General features: G+C 39.3%; 1 protein-coding gene across 2 annotated transcripts in view; it reads right to left on the minus strand.

Annotated features, from left to right (window-relative positions):
- Ocrl (OCRL inositol polyphosphate-5-phosphatase) overlaps positions 1 to 23,482 on the minus strand; it is a 58,664-nt gene that overhangs the window by 15,733 nt on the left and 19,449 nt on the right. For both annotated transcript variants that reach the window (XM_038316892.1, XM_038316891.1), the window contains exons 7-18: positions 22,883 to 23,003; positions 22,634 to 22,795; positions 21,358 to 21,459; positions 19,849 to 19,963; positions 18,323 to 18,439; positions 18,037 to 18,224; positions 15,929 to 16,040; positions 13,016 to 13,125; positions 11,624 to 11,759; positions 7,350 to 7,460; positions 6,598 to 6,763; positions 6,158 to 6,393 (exon numbers count right to left, since the gene is read on the minus strand). In XM_038316892.1, coding sequence (XP_038172820.1) covers positions 6,158 to 6,393; positions 6,598 to 6,763; positions 7,350 to 7,460; positions 11,624 to 11,759; positions 13,016 to 13,125; positions 15,929 to 16,040; positions 18,037 to 18,224; positions 18,323 to 18,439; positions 19,849 to 19,963; positions 21,358 to 21,459; positions 22,634 to 22,795; positions 22,883 to 23,003 — 1,676 coding nt within the window. The remainder of the gene's footprint in view (positions 1 to 6,157; positions 6,394 to 6,597; positions 6,764 to 7,349; positions 7,461 to 11,623; positions 11,760 to 13,015; positions 13,126 to 15,928; positions 16,041 to 18,036; positions 18,225 to 18,322; positions 18,440 to 19,848; positions 19,964 to 21,357; positions 21,460 to 22,633; positions 22,796 to 22,882; positions 23,004 to 23,482) is intronic.

Raw genomic sequence — 23,482 nt, forward strand, 5'->3', positions numbered from 1 at the left:
GTGTCTCGGTGCTTAAAGCATCAGCTATATAAGTGTGATGGAGTTTGGACCCCCAGAACCCACTCATATGCCAGGTGGGTGTGGTGGCCCACCTGTAATCCTAGCCTCGGGGAGATGTGAGATCTTCAGAAGCTGGCTAGCAAGACTAGCCAAATCATTGAGATCTGGGTTTGATTGAGAAACTTTGCCTCAACAAATAAGGTGTGAGACAGATGGAGAATGATTCCCAACATCAAGCTAGGGACTTCACATGCATGAGCACATACACGTACACACCTGAATATGCATATGCACAATGCACATCACACACACACTTGAAAGCATGTAAAGGAAAATATATAGTGAGTTTACTTCTCTGGGTGTAGGTATAAAGACAACAAATGTAAATTACACTTAATTCAACACTAGCCTGAATTTTGAAACTAGAAACATCAGTTAACCTCCACTAATAAAAGGTCACTCGTTACGTAGTTCAGTGGACTTGAAAGGCACAAAATATTCTCTTTGTTAAAGGCTCTGTTGATCTCATTCTGAACAGGAGCCTACTTCAGGATTTGTTTCCCTGGGGTGACATGACACGTAACAAATGCAATGCAAATCATTCCTAAGTCCAACATTTACCCTAAGAAGAACATTCTTGGTAGTGAATGTGGCTACAACAATATAAAAGAGGTTTTTTGTTTCTGTTTTTGTAAATTGAAGATTCAGACTGACAGTACTGAGGATTATATCCAGGGCCTGTGGAACGTTAGGAAAGTATTGCATCTCCACTAAGCCGCATCTCCAGCTCCCTCACCCCCTTTTAACTCCTTACATGGAGACAAGGCTTGTTAAATTTCTCAAGCTAGCCTTGATCTTGTGATCCTCTTGCCTCCAGTCTTCCAAGCAGCTAGATAAAAGGTGTGTGCCACCAGGCTCAACTAGAAGGTTCAAATTTAAGAATAACTAAATGGAAACTGAAGTTCTCAGGAGAAATAGTTCATATGAAATATATAGAAGAAACCAGTCATACATGTAATAGGACAAGAAAGGAGCAATTAGATCAGCAAGATAAAGCAAACCCAGGGTAAAGAGAATACAGGTCCTGAATGAATCACCAAGTTCCTATCTCAGACTTTATATCCTCCTCACTGGTATGTTCTCCACTCATCTTTCATCTTTTTCGTGTTTGTACTTGCAACCAAAACCCTTAACCAGTTCTGGCACGTCAAGCCTTGTCTCCTTTCCATTAGCTCATTCTATATGCAATACCAGAAAGTTCCTTCTAATATGTCAATTTTCAACCTTGTATTAGTCCTCAAAGTCTCCTGAAGGTTCCAGGTAATCTCTGGCTCAAGCATAAGTGCATCTCTTGATTTTGGTACCATTGCCTACCCCTATCCTACAGAACCAGTTTCATGTATCATAATCTGACCCTTCACCCTCCAGGGAAATCTTAGTATTTCCCACTCATGGTCACTTTTCTCTTACTTTGCATCCTTTATTTAAGGTGCTCCTTACTTCTAGAACAGTCTACTCAGCCTATACCTAAATACATATTTGTTTCTTTCTTTTTTAAAATTTATTCCCTTCAGCAACTAGGCTGTGGGGTACCTTTTCACAGACAGGAGTTTGTTCTTTTCTTTTTATTTAGTGTTTTTGCCTGCATGTATGTGTGAGGTTGTCAGGCTTGGAGTTACAGACAGTTGTGAGCCGCCAGGTTGGTGCTGGGAATTGAACCCGGGTCCTCTAGCTGAGGAGCCAGTGCTCTAACCTCTGAGCCATCTCTCCAGCCCCCACATGTTTGTTTCTTAAGTGCTCTGATTTGAGTGGAAATATGTCTGTGGTCAACTTCAAATCACTTTTCTAATCTACGTTATTCATATGTACTGAACATATTTCTAGATCATGTTAATGTTACAAGCATCAAATATACATTAAGAAAAAATAGGCTGATTCTGAGATTGATTTTGCAGAGATTTCCTGGTGAATCGATAAGCTTTTATAGCACACGAGGGCTTGAGCCACTGTGTAGAAAAGGAATCTACAGTGAATACAAATTACAACCTCCATAACATTCACTTTACACCATTTCACAAAACGTCGACTTACCCAAACAGAGTGAACAGTAGCCAGTACGGACCACTATGTTCAAATTAACTCGAACAAAACTTTCTATTAACCATGATGTAGGATTTAGCTATATTTTGCACACAAGTATACTTTCATGACCACTAAATTACTCACATAATCTCCATACTACTTTATAGCCAGCATGTAATAAATATTGATGATTATTTGCAGGTTAACATGTTAGTTAATAAATCAGAAAATGGATCTTTGTTTTGAAAAAGAATAAAAATAATTACAACAGCAAATAATTCTCATCTGTTTTCTCTTAATCCCAACTATCCTAGCAGTTGTAGACTCTCTATTATTGAACATGGTTGGAAGAATAAAAAGATTCATGCTAATTATCTCATTTTGCCTTTAGCAGGAAGCAAATGTAACATAAGTATCTCCCTGAAACAGTACATGGAAACAAATCACATGAGCTGAACTCATTTTTGGCTTCCCTGTGAATTTATAGCACACAATACAATACGGGACATGTACCAGTATTAAGGGTACTGTCTCATGGGGTTTGAAATATCCCGTTGGGTCCAAGAAAAGCATAAGTGAATATGAGACCTAAAGAAGTATTTCAGAGTCAAAATAGGCGGAAAGGTGTTCAGAGAGGGAAGTGGTGATTTTAGATTCCTGTTTACTGCCTCACAAAGATGGATAACTTCCTTATTGATGAGATACAGTAATTTAATAATACTGAAATGCAACAACCTGTGGAAAGAATGAGAGCCCTAAAGCCTACAAAATAAGAACTTTCACAAAGAACAAATGATGATCATGAATGTATAATTTAATAAAAAGTCATTATGTAATTACAAATGACCAAGGTTCTATTTCTTTAACCCTGAGTCAATAATGTCCTAAAAGAGCAAAGAGGGCCCCTTACAGAGACGCTGATTAATCTAATGATTTTTGTCTACTTTCTACTTATGGATGTGGTCAAATTGCCTGATAGTATACTTTCTATACAGTAAGACCTTTTAAAGCTTGCTGAACCTCCTAGTCATTTCAAGAATATGAAAAAATTATGGTCAGGTACTATAATGCTGCCACTGACTTTGATAAAATAAGCCATGGTCTAATTGATGATAGGAAAACGAGAGTAAAGAGAGGGCATACAAGGATAAGTTAAAAATACCAGCCGGGCGGTGGTGGCGCACGCCTTTAATCCCAGCACTCGGGAGGCAGAGGCAGGCGGATCTCTGTGAGTTCGAGACCAGCCTGGTCTACAAGAGCTAGTTCCAGGACAGGCTCCAAAGCTACAGAGAAACCCTGTCTCGAAAAACCAAAAAAAAAAAAAAAAAAAAATAAAAATACCAAAGAAGAAATGGCCAAATTTAGGAACTAAGAGACCATTGCCTGGACAACTAAACTAGACTCTTAAAAGGCAAATGACAATAAAGAAAAAATGGAGCCTTGCTCTACTATGAAGGGTATACATACACACATGCTATATACTACATGAAAGGTACTACAGAAATATTAGCATATATATGAATATATGTATATACACACATAATATACATACACATATGCTATACTACATGAATCGAGATTGCATTTTGGTTTTTAAAAAGCTATAAAAGAAATTGCTAGAACAATTGGAAAAATATGAATATAAACTAGATGCTAGATGGTATTGTGGATTACTGTTAGCTTTCTGAAATGCAGTAATAGTGTGTGCATGTAAAAGTTTGTCCTTTCTCTTAAGAGATACAGGCTGAAGTACTTAGTGTCAAGATGACATAGTGGCACTTAATTTTAAATGGTACAGAAAAATATTTGTGTGTGTGTGTGTGTGTGTGTTTGTAAGTCGTGAGAGTTCACTGTATTATTCTGTTTTTTTCTTACACATTTGACATTTTTCATAAATTGAAGGAACAGGGCTAGAGAGATGGCTCAGCAGTTAAGAGCACTGGTTTCTCTTTCAGAGAACCTGAGATTGGTTCCCATTACCTAGAGAGTGGCTCACAATGACATAGTTCCAGAGGAATCCGACACCCTTTCCCAACCTTGGTGGGTAGTCATGGAATGCATATGGTTCACGGATGTACACGGGGACACACACACACACACACACACACACAGGCAAAACACCTATATACACAAAGCAAAACCCATTTTTCAAAAAATTAAAAATAATGATAAAAAGCAGGAACAAAGAAAGCTAGGAAATAGTGTTTGGGATGAAGTAGGAAAAATCATGCAGAATCTATTCTAACAGGTGAAATGCAAAATTTGAAGACTAAGACTATGGTGGCAGGCCTCATGCCGAACAGGAGATGGCCAATACAAAATGAACCCATCTATTCTGGTAAACCTTTTGTCTCATCTTGCTTTGTTTGGGCATTTTTTTTTTGTCTCACTTGTCTTTTGCAAGGCTTCCTATCTTTTGTTTTTATAGTTTTTGTTTTGTATGCACATGCACGTGCATTTCTTATGATTTTTTCCCTTTTAAAAGAATTCTAGTCTTTTGTCTTTTATCTTTTGTTTGCCTCTTTGTCTGCTTTCTAAAGTCAGAGAGAAGACAGAGTGTGGAGTTGGTTGGGTGGGGTGGGAAGGCTCTGAGAGGAGCCAGGGCAGAGGACCTGTGATCAGACTATATTGTATAGTTTTTTTCAATACAAAAAGGGAATATGGTGGTAGAAGAAAAATAATTACGAGAAATACCAGACTGGCAGGATATGAATTTCTGTTGAAAATGGTTTTCTTTCAAACACAGGTAAAGCCTTCCATCATGAGAGCTCTATGGAAACAAATAGAATTCCAGTGCTGTAATTTGCTCTGATTCATAGGTGCAACAATTCCATGGCAACGGCACAGATACAAGCCAGCAGGCTGCTCCTCCTCTAACCCTTCCTGCGGGATGCTACAATCACTAGCTCTGCCCAGGCCTAAGCACCAATGTGATATTATACACATGATAACATCTGGCTCTACTTCATTATATTTGATAAAAAAGCTAAGAATAAATTTGTAGTGCCAACCTGTACACACATCCAACAACAGTTTCATTTATCAGAAAAGTTTTTAATAGGATGAATTTGCTATTAAGTCATGCTTTTTACTGAAAATAATATACTTTCTCCTCTTAAGACTATAGATATTATATAATAACTTGGTTTGGGAAAGGGGAGGAAATAATTTTCTTTTCCTTTCTTGAGTTACATTAAGTGAACAAGCCTCAGTGTGCATTATACCCATCTATGGACTGAGTTTGCATCTCAGTTGGCAGAGTGCCTGTCTAGCATGCATGAAGCCCTGGCTTTGATCCCCAACTCTGCATAAACCAGGCTTGTGGCATATACCCGTGATCCCACACTGGGGTGGTGGAAACAGAGAGATCAGAAGTTTAAAGTCTTTCTCATTTGAACAGGAAATTCAACTCCAGCCTCGGCTACCAAAGAAAAAAGCTTCTGGAATTTCAGTAAAATGTAGACTCAGGCTCCATATCTAAAAATTCTGTTACCACTGGTGAATGGGGACAGGGACCTCTACTTAGAGTAAGCACCCCAAAGGACAATGATGCAGGTTCTGTAAGCTCTCCTAACAGCCTGTGTTCTCATCAGCAGCAAAGTTTGATTTGATATAATGTAGGGAGGGATACTGGCGAGGAAGTCAGACAATCTGGGCAGGAGATCTGTCACTAACTTAGTTGACTATGGGCAACTGAATGCCTCTGGACCTCAGTGTTCTTGTCAGCACAATGAGGATAATACCACATGGTGCCCTTGCCACACCTCACATACATGCCAATTTATGTGAAAGAGTGTGATAAACCTAAAAGCATTATAGCTTTGAGAGAGCCTTTAATCTTATTTTGGAAGTATACTACCTACTATAGTCACAACAAGAGTTAACGACAGATTAGCCTCTTCTTTTCCCTCTTAGGCTTAATTTAATTTAAGTAGTGCTAAGATAAAGTGACATTCTTTTGTATCATTTGTCAGTTCCCCTGACCCCAGAAGAAGAGAGAAGGCACAGAAATTAATGGGGACAAAAACATGCGAATTAAATGTGAAGACAATTTATGTTTTAGAATGCTTCTCACCAAGTCTATGAGTTTGGTAACAGGAACTTCTCGGATTGGCCTTTTCATTCGACACAAAGCCTCTAAGGATGTACCAAAGCAACTCGGAAGGTAATTCCCGCCGATGGTCAAGAAGTAATCTTTGCCTCGATCCAAATGAAGGACGAGAATATCCTCAATCTTATCTTCACCAGAGTTCAGGATGGTTACAGAGTCTTTGCTGACGTAGACATCAAGAGAAATGTCCACTGTCTCATCTGAAATAAAAGAGATGGTGCATTATAGCCCAGAGCTTTCTGGTGGAAACATCAGCTGTCCTCAAGAACAAGAACAAAACAACAATGGGGGAAAGGATGGGACACACAAATATAAAGACAGTGAAGCGAGAGATAAGCGCTTAGAGAACTAGAAGTTAAGCCAAGGTGGTGGCAAGCAGAGGCAGTGGTAAAGGGAAAACTCACTTGGCTCCAAGTAGCCCTCAAAAGGTTCAGCTCGAAGCCATGGCTTGCAGTATTGGCTGTCATTAAGTTTAGGGATGAAAGAAAAATGGCAGGGAACCTGTCCATTGTTGCTGATCTGGAACTTCTCCTTTTGCAGCTGCCGAAACTTCACATTCTCAAACATAAACTGGGGAACAGACAGACACAACCATGCATCACTAGTAGGGGAAGTAAGTTGGATTATTCATAGACAATATGAATCAAGAATAAGGTAATTATTAATCAGATGCATACCTACCACATGTATTCACAGGCCGAGACGACTTCCTAGTATTGGCTTTCCTACATTATTTAGCTAACACCAGCAAAGTAGGTGCTAGGTAACTTTGGACCCTGTTCAAGGCTACTCTGATTCTTCCAGGGATGCTGAGATGAACACAATTGTGGTCCAGGATGCATATTCTATGACTAGGCTCTGTTCCCTCAAGCATATGAACTGAGCGCCAAACAAGAGTAACTAATATGAGGGCTTCCAAGCTGCTAGGTGCCATTTTAAGAACTTCTCATGGATTAACTCATGTGATCCAGGAAAGGCAGCTGCATCTCTGAGGCTTCTTGTGCTCCTCTAGCTACTGAACTGCAAAGCTGACACCAGAACAGAGACAGTCTGACACCAGTGGAGATGTTATCCTTGATGCCCTTTGAAGTGACACAGTTTCCTTTGTGCTAACTAATAATGGATAGTAGACAGGAAGCTGTTTAGTTTTGCTCACCTCTCTCCTGCTAAGTTCTAATGAAGGAAGGAAGTCATTTTCCATTCTGTCCATAATGCGTACGATATCTTCAAAGACCTTCCGATACCTTCGTTCATCCACAACCTTAACCTAACGGGGAAAAAGGAATCATTTTCAGCTCTACACACTCCTAGCTCATCTCCATCGGAGAGTATGTAATACTTTCAAACTGGGCATTACGGGGACACCTTTAAGATAAACTGTAGTACAATCAACACCCTCCAAAGCTTTAATATCCTGCTTCATCCATAACTTTCACCTCAAAGGAAATAGATTTTTATTTAGTCTTATGTAATTTCAACTTCTCTAAGAGTTTCTAATAAATTCTAAAAGCCACTAACCTAAATTTATAAGCATTATAAAATACACTTTATGGGAAAGATAAAGTCAAATGGCTAAATTTCTGGAAAAGTAAAATCTCTAAGATGTTTGATAATGGTATATATCTGGGAAGGATTTTTCCTTGCTCCATTGTTAATTATCTGAGAGTGGAGAAAATGAGAACTTGTAGTAAAAATGATTCTTGCAGTGTGTAAAACGACAGTGCTAAAACATATCCACTGCTATTTATAACAAGCAAAAATTGTGAAACTGTACAAAATAATAATCGAAGCATTTAAGTCCATTAGTTGGTATGCACGTTGACAGGAATCAGGTAATTGCTGAGATTACTAACAGGAAAGCTATGGTGTTAGGAAATGGAGCCAGTGACCATTTTAGAAAAGGGCCACCACAAAATGTCCTGCAGTAAAACCATGACAACAGACAAATCATTTGGAGTAATGGGTCAAGAAAGTTTCTAGATGACACAGCATTTCCAGCTTCCTGAAATAGCTGTATTTTTGTAAATATTAAAAGTTCAAACAAAATAATGTTACCACTTAGCATAAGTAATGTAACATCATTGTCATATCTGAAACATCACTTTCCTTTTTACATAAAGTATAAAATCACAAAAATCCATCTTAAGATTCATGTATACAGCAAAATTCTGAGGCAGATGTGGGAAACAACGGAAGTAAATGGACTAGGGAGTTTTTTTTTTTAATACATTGCTGCCATAACTTAGAGAACTGAGGGTTGATCACTTTAACCCCACAGTATGTAAGCGTTAGGTTAAGTTAAATCTTAAATTCTTAAAAAAAAATTGTAACTTTTTCTTTCTTAAAAAAATATTGGTTGAACTTTCAAGACCACAGAAGCAAGGGCTATTCTAAGAGTTGAGCAGTTCACCTAACTGGCTCCCTGGCAAGATCTGGAATACTATGCAGATTCTTTCAGAAAGACAAGGTAAGCAACAGATTCCACCTGGCTGAGGTTTAAAAATCACAGGGGCCTGGGACTATTATTCACATTGTTGAGGTGAGAGGTTCATGGCTCCATCCTTTTTTCTTCTTACAAAGTTCTCTGGGCAATGGGCATTTTCCCTAAAATCTGAGAGCCATCACAGCAGATCATAGAACCCAGTGCAGGGTAGAACAATGTCTCAGAAAAGCTTCGTTTCAGACAGTCCACTAAAGTCCTTAGAAACTAACTGACAACAGAACACTTGGCTCCTTTGCTCAAAGTCCCTGGGGCCAGTGGTGGTGCCCCAATGTGTAATATAGTTTAAAAAAAGTCTTTAATCATAGTCAGCCCAAGGTTCTAAAGTATGAAGTAGTTACTCAATAAAAGCAAACCTATTCTCTGTGGATTAGCACTACTTAATGGTGCATCTAGGATAACAAAGGGTGGTGGGAAGAATCTTACCATGGGATACATTCATTTCAGAAAAGGAAATCCCCAACAAATTAGGAATTCAGTATAAAAGGAAAATGAGCTAGATCTTAACATAATGACCCAGAGAGATATACTATATATCACAAACAAATTTCAGATCAGCACATAGTATAAGACCATTTACAAGACACACACATTTACACAAAACTTTTAAGCAGAAAGACATATGCAGAAGTCTAGCATGGATATAAGACATTTCCACCATCACAGAAAGCACCAATGATACACGTCTAGGAAGACAAACACTCATACATGGTGTTGGACTGTCTAGGAAGTAGGGATTTATGAAAAGTCTCAAGTGGGAGATGACAGTTACTAAAGAGTCTCAGCCTTCTGTGTAAATTCTGCTTAGGTCTCTATTTTAACAAAAATACAAATTAAATTTTCTTCTTCGTGTGTGCATGCATGTGTGTGCATGTGGCACGCCACACATGTGGAGGTCAGAGGACTACTTTCAGAAGTTGGCTGATTCTCTCTTTCCACCGTGTGGATCCCAGGAATCAAAGTTGGGCCATCAGGCTTGCTGACAGGTACCTTTACCCACTGAGACAACTTGCCAGCCCCACAAAGGGCTTATTCAAGTTGTTGTATCATATAAAATCAGAAGCAGAGACTATTAAAGTTATATGAAAATATAAAGAACCCTTGCAAATGTAAGAATATTTAAGTGGGAGTTTAGGATTGATGTGTAGTATGAAGAACATTCCAAGGTTCTGTGGGCAAGTACAACAAAAATCCAACATGGCTGATTAAACCAAGGAGGTCAGTGTTTAAGAAGTGATACCTTCTTTAAATTGATTGGGGGATGAGGAAAAGAGGATGTCCTAGAAGTACAAACTGAAATCCAATGGGTTAAAAGTAGCTTCTGAAGGCACGTTTAATCAGTACATTAGAACCATTAAGGTACAGTGGGGTAGTCGAAAGACCACACGTGTAGGAGTTAAACAGACTTAAGATTTGAATCTTAGCTCTCTTTCTAGTTGAACACTCTCAAGGAAGTCATGCTGGAATTCCCTGAGTTTTTATCTGCTCATCTGTGAAGTGGAAAATATTTAAGTGAGCACTGTTGTGGGAAGTAACCGACGTGCACAAATTCCCTAAAGCCATTTTGGGCCCACAGATACTAGCTGCTGTATGTTGGAGTGGAAGGGAAGGGGTAGGGATGCACAGCTCAGTGATCTGGCAGGTCTTTAGAAGGCACAAAAGCCTGTGTTTGATTCCTAACATCAAATTAAAAACAACTGTGGGTACTGGAAGGCGAAAAACAACTCCTACCAAATTGTCATCTTACCTTTACACAGCACACAGCATGTGCCTCCCCAGCCAAAATATAATAAGAAACAAAAACAACTGCAGCCCCAAAGTGGAAAAAAATAAAGTTGTTGGTTGTCTTGAAAATTTTAATATACTCTAAGACCAAGAACTAATTTTGTTTTTCAGGGAAATGCCCTAAAGTCACTCTTCTTTAAAAGAGAACTTGAGGGTGGAGGTGGGGGTGGACAGATGACTCAGTGGTCACAAACACTGGCTGCTCTTCCAGAGGACCTGGGTTCAATTCCCAGCACCCACATGGCAGCTTACAACTGTCCGTAACTCCTGTTCCAGAAGATCAGACTCCCTCACATAGACATGCATGCAGGCAAAAATGCTAACGTACATAAAATAGAAACAAATAAATCTTTTTAAAAAAGAGTACTCGGGATAAAAGTCACCATAAGGCACATGGGTAACACCTATGACAGCAGTCCCTGAAACGGACATAAAAGTAACCTGTCTCACTATGCCTTCGCATGGTTGAACTCATTAATCCTCATGAGTAGGTCCCATTACCAGCATACTATGTAGAGTAGATTGACACATAAGGATGCTAAATAAATTGTCCATATTCTTCACAATTACAAAGTGGTTGACCTGGAATGTAAAACCAAGTGGTAGACTACCTAATTCATCCTAGTGAGAATCACACGGGTTATATCCTGACAGGTTACATGACCACATATGTGGAAAATACACAAGAAGTAATCAAATATCAACCATCAAGCTTATAAGATAATTTCTACACTCATAACACAGTTAAAAATGGGGAAATGCACTCACATTAGAGGTGAAACAGATTATAAATTCAGCCTAAGATGCAACCAAGTACAAAACAACCTAATACCTACGCTATTTGAGAGGAACGTGCCACTGTAGTGGACAGGACTCTCTTTAATGAGTAGATCTGGTTCTATTCTGATCAGTCTGTGCCTACATGGAATAAAATATCTGTATATCAGAAAAAAGATGGGATCATGAAGAAATAGAAGGCTAGCATTTGGGAGGGTTGAGGGGGTGCTAACCATGCAATTCTGCGAATGATTATTTGCTTAGAGAACAGTTATGGCACGCTGAATTATGAATTTACTCTATCTCTATAGTGCTCTGGAAGTAGCTACTTAACACGTAAACAAATGAATGAGCAATAAACTATTTACCCCAATATGGAACAGGGCGCTAACAGGCTTGTGGTCACTAGTTTTGAGTTCCATGTGACTCCGGTAATGAAGTTGATTAATATTTATTCCTCTCCAAAGAATTCGGTCACACCAGGCTGGAACTCGGCATTTCCCACTGTAAATAAAGGAATGAGTCACAAACAGAGTATACCACACTAGGATGCAGTAATACACACTGGTTTAGAATCACATTAGGCCTCTTCTAATATGCTTCCAATGAATCAATTACTTCTCCTTCCCGGGCAGTCCCTATCATCTTCTCTACATTGCAAGCACTGATAAGGGCCTGTGTCTGCTTGTCAGCCACTAAACTCCTAGCACTACTGCCCAGTACAAAGTACAACGTGCCTAGTGTTAACTAATGGAGGGATGGTGTTCCTAAATTTAGGTCTGCATCGTAAAAGTCACCACAGGGAAAGGCTTAAAATAGCCTTCTCAGGTCAGGATTCCATCCTGAATATTTTCTCGTCCTTTGCTCCACCTGACTGCAATGGTACTCCATGACAGACAACTAATGGAGTTGAAAACCGCCATTCTCTATTCCTAGGCCCGGTTTAACCTCTGGAGAAGACTAGAGCTTTCTCTTCTAAGAAGTATGGGTTCAGACTTCTTCAGGATGTCTAAGGTCACCAATGGATTATTTTTTAAGACCTATTTTCAGTTTTTTCATTAATGTATATATATATATATACACATATATATACACATACATATATATACACATATACACACATATATATATACACATACACATACATATATGTATATATATACATATATATACATATATATATATATGTAGATGTCCTCAAAGGTCAGAGAAGGGTGTCAGATCCCTTGGAGTTCCTGAATTTAGGTACTCTGCAAGAGCACCAAGTATTCTAGCCACTGAGCAATCTCTCCAGGCCCTTACCAGTGGATTCTAATGTGTTCTCAGGACCAAGAATGACTCTGCTAGAAGAACTGCTTATGACTCTTGGTTCTCACCTTCTGGTATCCAGAGTCAGTAGCAGAGAAGTAGTTCGGGTAAGAGCATTAGGTAAGCATTAGAGGAGGAGGCTAAGAGCCTTGGGTGAGAAAGAAAGGTAAGACTAGGGAACACAAAAAAAAATCTAAACTAGTTTGCAGAGGTGACAGAAACAAGGTACCAGAAACAGCTCATAAAATGTCACCAGCCCTGATATCTAATTAATACGTTCCCAATATAAGCTCAGTTTGAAATACTCTTCTGTAATAATACAAAGCCATTAGATTTCCCCCTCTGCATACGGAATGATATAAAAAAAATTCTAGCCTGTCAGGAGGGACATGGAAAGGCACAGTAAAGATCAAGCCTTAACCTCTTCTGTGAGAAGGTTCTTATCACTTTACCTGGAATCCCATCTGTCAGTTTTAGAGTCATACTTGTAAGTGGGAATAAACTTGATTTCCCCTTCATGGAAATCCACAAAGGCTTTTTTCTGTGTGCGCTGAATGTTTAACTGCAGACAGAAAGAAACACCATGTAAGCACAGTAACGCCACATTAACAGAGGTGATAATCAGGCTGGTTGGTCACTGTTCCCTTTGTAGGGATCCAGTTCCAGAGCCTTTTCAAGTGTGGAAAAATACACAGATAAGACTGCTTATCTTTCGGATTCAATGACAACACTTGTTATTAGCACATTGCCATTTTATTGCCAACTGTGGTGAGGACAAAATTGTGGAAACAAGAACTCCAAATAGTCCTACACTGCTTAGAACTGGACAGGCACAACCTAGCATAATTATAATTACACCACCACCACCACCAAAACCATGCAGACCTTAAAAGGATAATTCCTGAAACCAATTTCAATGACTAGTTAATGTTTTTTTCTTTTTTTAAAAAAGTGGGTGAATTGGTGCAATAGAGAGGGCCGGTGGTTAAGAGAGCACACTGCTCTTCCAGGGGACCCAAATTTGTCAGATGGCTCACAACTACCTGTAACTTCAGCTCTAAGGGATCCACAGACTTATTCTGGCCTCCATGGGCACTGCATGCACATGCTCTAACCCATACTCACACACACACACACACACACACACACACACACACACACACGCACACACACACAGAGTGACCCTCCTGTCTCCACCTCTCCCTGTTAGTGCTGGGGTTACAGGTCCATGTGACCATGCTTGGCTTTTTTATGGATGTTGGAATCCAAATTCAGGCCATCATGCTGGCAAGGCAAGTACTCATTTCTCCAGCCTTATAACCCATTCTTGTAAAAAGTTATCCTCATTCAGATATTTTACCAAAGTTACACAAGATTCAGCAATTATCCCAACTGTACCCTTTCTAGAAGCAAGAAAGAGGAAGGAATACAAATTAGCCATTCGACTTCTGTGTAAAGGCAGAGAGCTAAGGAAGACTCACTATAAAAGCTATTGTACTGCAAAACACTTGAATTTTTACTGTGTCTAAAGGTCAAAAGGCTCTCATAGGGATTTAAAGACATTTGAATAAAGTTAAAACTTTGTCTTTTCTCATTAAGAAGCATTTACTTTCACTCCTGTACCACGATGTGCTGGGTACATAATAAGAAAGTAAAACCAGCATGCCAAAGAGATAAGTGTTCACATATGTTTACCGTGGCATTAGTTATATAGCCCAAAATAAGGAACCAAGAAAAGTGCCTGTGAATACTGACTAGGTAAAGAAAATGTGACACACATATATTATTCAGTCATAATCAATGAAACACTGTCATTTGAAGCAAAAGGATGAGCTAGATGTAAGTATTGTTAAACGAAATAAATCTGACACAGAAAGACAAATGTTACAATTTAGCTCTCAGGCGTGAAAGCCAAAAGAAGTCAGCCTGAATGTAGAATAGTGATAATCAGAAAGTGGAATGTGAAGAGAGGTCATATAAAAATAACGAGGTGATTTTTATGGCTGTAGATTGTCCTCACAGCCTAACATAGATTATGCAAGTGTTCGACCACGGAGCTGCACCCCCAGAGCCCAGTGGCTGGATTTGATTACTGTAACTCCGACTCTACATGCTGATACACAAGAAACACAATGACTCTGTACAATTAATATGTATTAATCAAATATGAAATGACATGAAGGAATATTCATTTTCATTGATCACTACCTATATTCCAAAATATTATTCTTATGATCAAGGTGTTTTGGCCCATGCCTGTAACAGTAGCACTTAGGAAGCAGAGGTAGGAGAAGCGCAAGTTCAAGGTCAGCCCTAGGCTATACAACTAGTTCTAGGCTAGGGCAGGCTTTATAGTGATGCTCAAGTGCAAAAAGAAAAAAGGATGTATGAAAATAAAAATTCAACTCATGTACCAGGTTTACACACCAACGTAGAGGCTTACATTCACAGAGACTGCTTTACTGAATATCAGGTTTTGTCTGAGCACTCCATAATCAATAATTTCCCACCAGTACTTTGGTTGTTCTTGATTGTTTATATGTGGGTAGGCGTCCATGTAGGGATGCGCAGAAGTCAGAGGGTGCTATCAGGATGCTTTCTTCAATCACTTCTCTACCTTATATTTTGAGATCGGGCTCTCTCATTGAACCAGGAGCTCACTGTTTGGACTAGGCTGGCTGACCAGTAAGCCTTTGGGATACACCTGTCTCCCTCAGAACGGGGATTACAGATGCATGCTACTGTGCCTGGCATTTACATGGGTGCTGAGGATCCTAACTCAAGTACTGATTCTTGTGCAACAAACATTTTATCCACTGAGCTACCTTCTTAGCCCCTTCACTGGTTTTAACATCAACAGCTAAATATCAGTCAACACCAACTTATCAATCAGTTCCTATTTGACTATAGCTTATGCTGGTCATCCCCCCAAAACTTTTTTATTAGTTTCCCTATCTCTTTCATAGGGCCTGCCCCTCTCTTTGATCTCCAAGCTGTTGCTCAGCCTGCCAAATAATCACAGAACAATTTTCCCCAATCATCTGCTAGACCACATTAACACAGCGGAAGGCCATTCTCCTCCAGGAAGTATTCTCCAATTAGCCTCACGTATTCTGTAGCCAATCTAGACAAATCTCTAAAATCTCTGCCTGATAATGACTTACTAAATGAATTTTACATTGGCTTTTTGTCACCAACATTATCTCCCTTGAATCTTAGTACTTAATCAAGGCACTCCAAATCTATATATCCCCAGGTACAAATCTTGCAAGACAGTAAAACTTGCCATCTCTTCCCAGCATAAGCCATGCCTACCATGCCTGTCTCATAATCCTCACCATCTCTGCCATTGAAACTTCACTTACCTGGTCGAATTTCAAGAGCTTCTGAAGGTCATTTTTATTAATAAGACTTTTCACCTCATTGGCGTCAGGCATGCAAAGTCTGTAGTTCAAGTCTCCCAACCAGATGACAACACTGAAGACCAAGAAATAGATTAGAATAGCACTAATTAACATTAAAGTCAATCAGAGGAGAACTGAGAGAAGAAAATGGGTAGACTACTTATAAGGATCTATTTATCACTGACAAGGGGTTTTAAAGCTGCAATCAATTCTTTAGGGGCCAGTACTGCCAATCCCCGAGAAAGCCAATAGACTATAAAATAGCTGGGAAAATAGGCACACCACATAAAACTGAATGAAAGTGGGGCCATATAGTATACATATGGGATTTGGAAGCCAAGGAGTTAATGGACTGAGAAGCATGCAGTTTATTTGCTGGATTAGCTTCAAAATTTTGTCTGGCCGCCTGCCAGGTCTCTAGGCAAAGAGAATCTTAATGCTTTTTGCCTCCCAGAGCCCTGAGGTTCTGTAGGTGCTCTGTCATGGTTTGGATGGTGGGAAGGACTGACAGCCCACTAGGAAAATTGAGCCCGGCCCTCCAGTGCAGTCAACCTGACTAAATCTGTTTCAGATCTGAAGTTCATGTTCCCCCAAAGAAGGAAACTGGCACCTTACTTCTCAACTGCAGCACCAGGACTTGAGATGTGCCAAGACCCTGAAATTACCATATCAAAATGGGTCCCTTTTGAGTCACCTCAAGTTCTCAAAGGCAATAGGAAAGTTTGAACTCTTGGAATTAAATTTATGGAATTTCTGGGGGCTTCATGAACATAAATTTCAAGGCCTTGACTTTGTAATTGTGAAACCAAATTCTATATTCCCCCAACTGTTGAGACAGTATGGACATATTCCAATATTACCACCTTAGCCGGGCGGTGGTGGCACACGCCTTTAATCCCAGCACTCGGGAGGCAGAGGCAGGCGGATCTCTGTGAGTTCGAGACCAGCCTGGTCTACAAGAGCTAGCTCCAGGACAGGCTGTAAAGCTTCGGAGAAACCCTGTCTCGAAAAAAAAAAAAAAACAAAAACAAAAATACCACCTTGCCCTGTTCCTTCCTTAATTCCCCTAATATGCACTGCTTCTCATAATCCTAAATTATCTTTGGATTTACTACAATTCTCACCTCGCGCTATTCCTTCTAAATCACCATCTCAGAGTTTCAAAGAATTTCTCCACAGCTGATTCTTTGCTACACCACCTAACCCATTCCTCAATGGAGTTCCGCTCCTGTCCTTATGATAGGCAGTGACCTATCACTGCCACTCATTTTTAATAAGCACAACCGTTAAGAAGAATCATGTGGATCTGCAGACACAATGTTGGGAAGATGAATAGGGCAATGTGCTCATACAACAAGTATGTGTGACTGTACATGTATGGAGAAGAGTCTAGAAGAGACTGTTGGATGAAATGATGCATGCCTCCATATCCTTTTATTTTTTTCTAGTAGCTGCACTTAAAATATAAAAGTAAAAATAACAACTTTCATTTAACTTAATACACCCACATCATTAAGGTTTGATTAATATTTTGCAAATTAAGGTATCCCACATTTCCACCAAGCAATCTTCAAAATCCAATATAGCTTTTGCTCACAGACCTCTCAGTTTGTTGAATGACTTTCAAATACCAACAGCCAGAAGCTGGCTATCATATTAGACAGTGCACATCTAGAAAGGTCTATATTCAAATGTTAAATACAGTCTCCTATGGAGAGAGGGACTGACTGGGGAGAAGAGGAGGTAAGTAAAGGATTTTAAACCATGTTTGTTCATTTTATCTTTTATTATCACACTTACAGTGAACATTTCTATTTCATTTTTTAAAATGACACTAATGTGTAGACTCCTTCAGCATTATTTTAGAAGTTACACTAATACAAACCTTTCTCCCCCTAATGCCAAACCTAATTTCTCTACCTCAGTGAATCTAGTTCTAAATAACATATTCTCTTCTTTGTGGTCCAAATCCCCAAATGGTAATCCCTCCCTCTTCACAGCTCCATAGCTTCTCACCCTATCTAACCACTGCTACATCTCCACGCAAAGGCCACAGAGAGGCCACTTACTCATGTTTCATGATGTTTAGCTGTGGGAGAGCCTGATTGGGGACTGTAAAACTCATTCTTGCACAGATGTCCTTATAATCCTGATTCCTTCTTTCAAACTCTTCCACATGGGCAGCCAGGTGGGAATTGACGATGCAGAAGGTGGTGTTATGAAATACAAACCTCACAGCGACTCCTCCTTTGTTTCCCTGGTAGCAAAGGCAATTATAAAGTTAGGAAACACGGGGTGCAATCAAATTTCACATAGATATCAACAATAATCAAATTAATTGCCAAAGTAACTCACCATTTTCCCCATGATTCCAGTTCCCACAGTTTCTGTAGCAATATCACGGATAAACCGACACTGATCTTTCCTGGCAAATATAAGAAGCATCATCCCCACAAGGCGGACTAGTTGCACCTATGAGTTTCAGGGAGTTACAAACAGCTAATGTGAGCATCACTTTCTGCTACATAGCTACCTTCTTAGAATGACCAACAAAGTGATTACTGATGTCCACATCTGTATCTGCATCCTCTAATTTCCTATTGGACCCCATAAATTGGAAACCAAGGTTCTCTGCGGAAGCTCTAGTCTCAATTTGACTAACAAAAGTCAGAATCTCTGAAGATAATGTAGAAGTTTCTCTCTCTGCTCCCCGCCCCTATGTGTGTCTATTTGTCAGTGCTGAGGATCAAATGAAGAACCCCGAGCACGCTATGCAGGCAGGCACTCTACCACTAACTCACATGCTCAGTTTTAGTTCTCTTTGTAAATCACTTTGTACCCTACTGATAGTACATTAAAAGTTCAAATAGTGAAGAACAAGCCATTATCCCAGCTTGTTCTTCCTTCTCCTTCCTAGATTCTGATTTCACGTTGTCTAAGATATTTAAATCTACAGTGATCCTTTGAATTTTGATTATTTTTAGTCTAAATGAGCTAGAGAGCTGTAAGATCTTCACGATTTATGCCACCTACATAAACTGTTCAAAAGCAAAGAAGAACATTAGATTACTACTTCTGAGATTAGGATAGTCGCCTTGAAATGAAAATATCTCTCCTAGTAGCTAAATGCCTATACCAAATATCTTCTAAAGACCAACAAACTTGACCACTTTGCTAAAGTCAACTTTATTGTTATTATTATTTAACAAGTAGCTGAGTGTTGCTGCATATATCTTTTAAAAACTATTTTTATTTTATGTGCATTCGTGCTTTGCCTGCATGTGTGTCTGTGTGAGGGTGTCAGATCTTGGAGTTAGAGAAAGTTGTTTGCTGCCATGTCAATGCTGGGAATTGAACCCAGGTCTTTTGGAAGAGCAGCCAGTGCTCTTAACTGTTGAGCCATCTCTTCAGCTCCTCAACTTTTTTCTTCACTTGCAAAGAAGTCTAGAATTTGTTTAAATACCACAACACTGCTGTTCTTGTTCTGAATCTAAAACACACTTTATGTACCCCATAAGCTTCAATCTGCTTTTCTGGTAGGCATTTTATTTTGGCTATGTTAGAAGACAGTTGTACTTTTATTACACAGACAGATCAATTAGCTTATATGTAATTATTTTGACTTAATTATTAATGCAAAAACAGTAAATTGTTTTCTTCTAAAGGCTACCCAAGTGATAAAAAATTATGAACAGAAAACTTATGCTTCCCCCCCCCCACCGAGAAGAAACTATGGTAGATTAGTCTCCTATAGCACAGTATTTCATCTGAGAAAGAATTCAATTATTAACAAGCTTTTTGAAAGAGGTTCAGCTAATGGAATAACTCCCACTGAGGTCTACTTAGTTATATACTGAAAGAGATAATTGAGTGGAGCTTACTTTTTTATACTTGGCCTTTGAAGGCAGACCCCTTTCCACGGCCATGGACCATTCTTGCTCTTTTACAGACTCAAAGTAGAAAAAGGCTTCTGTGCTCAAATCCAGCTCTTGGAATCTGAGGGAAAAATGGGGGCCGAGGCTATAGCTATGGTATACACAGCCCATAACTTAGTGACTACCTCCTTTCCCATTTTCTGAGACATTAGAGTAAAGGGGAAAAAAAAGAATGCAAGATAAATTTTATAAAAGACATGCAGTTTTTCTAAAGAATCCCCACCATTATATTCATAGGTTATACTAAAACCAAACAATAAAAATCAAAACTCTCATAGGGATAGTAGTGAAACTTTTCTTTTACAACCTTTGAATAATTACTGTGAGAACTGATTTCATCTACGATGAGCAATTTCCTATGGGTTTCATTCATGCTTTCTTTTGACCCACAAATTAACCCTCACATATAGTTCACATCAAGTTTTTAACCAAACGAGTTTTAGAAAAAAAATAGGAAGATGAAGGCTGGGGAAACGGCTCCGCCAATAAAGTACTTGCTGTCCAAGTGTGAGGATATGAGGTCAGTCCTTAGCATCCATGTAAAACAAAGCTGGGGGTGTAGCATATACCTGCAATCCCAGCACTGGGGAGAAAGAGACAGGAGGATCTCAAGGCAAGCCCCTGGTTCAGTGGAGAGTCCCTCACAAAATAAGGTAGATATAAGGTAGGCTTTAACATAGAAATGGGTGGCAGTTAATGTAGGAACTTGTAACTGGCCAAAGTGCTGAGAATTAGTGATGGTGGAGTGCCTTCACCGTGGGGCAGCTACATCACACATCGCAAGGCTCAGGGAACATGTGGAAGAGAGTATGGAAAGAATGTAAGAGCCAGAAGACGGTGACATGCACAGCAAAAGGACGGCTTCCTGATGATATAAACATCGCTCCCCTTGAACTCACTCCAGTTGTGGTTATCTGCATAACACCTTTGCAAATTGGACCCATCAACATTTCATCATGGATAGGGGAGGGGCCCACGAGGCTCTACCCCTCCCTGAGGGGACAATGGGCAGTTCAAGGTTGCTGGTGGGAAGGCTGTCACTTTCTTTTGGGGTATAGCCACTGATAAGTTGCTCATGCTCCAGTAAATAACCTCCCACCCACGCTCACACGAGAAACTCCAATTAAACACAATGGGTCATGTATATAAAGAAGACATGGATGTAGGAGGGAGACTTGTTGGGAAGAAAGGTTTCAGCAGGAGAGAGAGAAGGTCATAGGGGTGGAAACAACTAATATTTATTATATACAAGAATGAAATGGTTAAAGAATAAAAAATGCAAAGAAGGTAAGATGGAGACCGATCGTGGGAGACACCCAATGACCTGGTGCGCACATGTACATGCTAACACATTACATACACAAACACATACACAAACAAAGGTGAGAGAGAGGCCAAAGCCATGTTACATTAATACCAAATAAAGGAAAAAGAAGGTCCAGAAGTGGTCTTTACCCAATGCAGTAAATATCAGGAGGATTTGGATCACAGTTCAGCCAAGGTTCTAAGCTGCAATCTGGAGACTGGCCATTCACATTCCAAGTTCCAACAAAAAATCTAATACAGTACAACAAAAATTAATTTGAAAACAAAGATAAAGCATTAACAAACATAATACTACTTTTAACATTTCTATGAAAGGGTATATTGATCAACATAACACTTCAAAGTGTTTCGCCAGCTACCTAAGAAAAATTTTGCTCACAGAATACAAAGCCATGGGTTTATTTTCTCTACATTTTACATCAAGTGAATCACCAAAAAGGAGCTAGGTCTGTATTTTAAACAGACACACTTAAATCTCTTGACAAATTTCCACTCAAACTTTGTCCACATTCATTAAGGGAGAGCTTTAGGTTAGAATGGAAAGAGCTGTTTTTGTGCTGGAGACAGTCTAATAAGGACAACTGTTCCATAAGGAGCTATAGCTAAAGTGAAAAAACCCTCCCTTCTTGAGGATCATGAGGAAAACTCTTTGGGAAATTTTGATGAGGCAGATAGTACACTAAGCAGGAAGGCAGAAGGGATGACTCATGACTGTCCTAATTGTTCATATATAAGTGCTGTATAAAATATGAGGAACTGTAGTTGTGACTGGATTCGAGGAAATGATGCATGTTAGGCTAGAAGATGGGACTGGAGTCTTGGATTAGAAAGGCATATTCTGCCCATGAATAACACACTGGGGACACATGCCACATCCCATCGGCTCTCCTTTATACCACATATACCAGGGTCCAGAAAATGAGATGTTAATGAACCAAGGTGAAATAAAAACTAATAGGAAAGGATTCAGGATAGATCTTCCAATCAAGATGACTGGGTGAAACTTTAGTTAATTTATCAAAGCAGTAAATTAATACATGGTAGTAACGGTGGACTTTAGTTTTCCAGTACTGGCTGGACAAAGATTCAGTAGGCCAGATGAGACACATACTTGTTTATAGAAGGCATGAGAGGACAATTTTCTATTATATGTGAGTTTGATTTGTTCCTATAAGCGTGGGTAGAAATATTAGTAAACACGGTGTTATTAGCAGTTAGGAAATTGAAAGTATAGCTTCTGCATGATCTTAGATATATATGTTTTTGGCCAGCAGAGACAGAAGTCTGAGTCAGATGAACATTGCCTTATAGCATGCTTTGATTCTTAATGAAGCTAATATTTTTACAAATAAAAAGACTGTTATACCTAAAGTTTTAGACTCAGCGAGTATACAGACAGACAAACCTGAAAGACTGGAGGTTGACATATTCTTTTTCTCGCTTTGCAAGGATATGTTTGATGAGACCCTCTCGCTGCCCAGATTGGGTATTTGGTACAAATAGCTTCCGCATGGTGTTGGTCACTTTGGGCTGTTCTTTGTTTGAAGCTTCCTTTTCACGTGGAGGCCTAGCACATCAAGCAGGGATTCAAAAGTAAAGCAGGCTAACTTATAAGCCTATTATAGGGGGAAGTATGTTGTGACACAGGACTTACATTCTATTTACTGCAGGAGGTGGAGGGGGTGGTTCCCGATGAATCGCTGTGGGGTAGTTTGGTGTGTTCATTTTTTTATCCAAATTCATAGATGAAAAATTATCCTCAAATCCAAGCAGCCCTGAAGGATACAAGATGCAAAGTGAAAGTGAAGAAACAGAGATCCTCCAACATAGCCACGACAGACAAGGCTTTTATTTGCAACATCAGCAATGTTGCTAAACAGAAGGGCCCCACAGCGGAAGTAATCACTTATATTATGGTAAGACTTGTATTCATCCAAGAAGCACTGACATGCTAACTGTAATGATAGAAATTTTATACTGATCTGGATTTTGAATAATATAAGCCGACATTTACAGAAGGGATTATATATCATCTGTCTTTCTTACATTACAATAACCTCATAAAGTATTTTTAATGAAAAATCTTCCCACATTGTAGAGAAGGAAACAGAAGTTCAGGATCTTTGAGTCACTCAAACATGATGACATAATTCGTAAGCTTCATGTCAATATTTTACTGACTTGACATTCAAACCTAGGCTGTCTGGCTGTGAAGTTTGTACTTTTTAACCTTTCTTTTCTTCCAGTTGGCCTG

The sequence above is a fragment of the Arvicola amphibius genome, chromosome X (genome assembly GCF_903992535.2).
Source record: "Arvicola amphibius chromosome X, mArvAmp1.2, whole genome shotgun sequence".
Lineage (NCBI taxonomy): Eukaryota > Metazoa > Chordata > Mammalia > Rodentia > Cricetidae > Arvicola > Arvicola amphibius.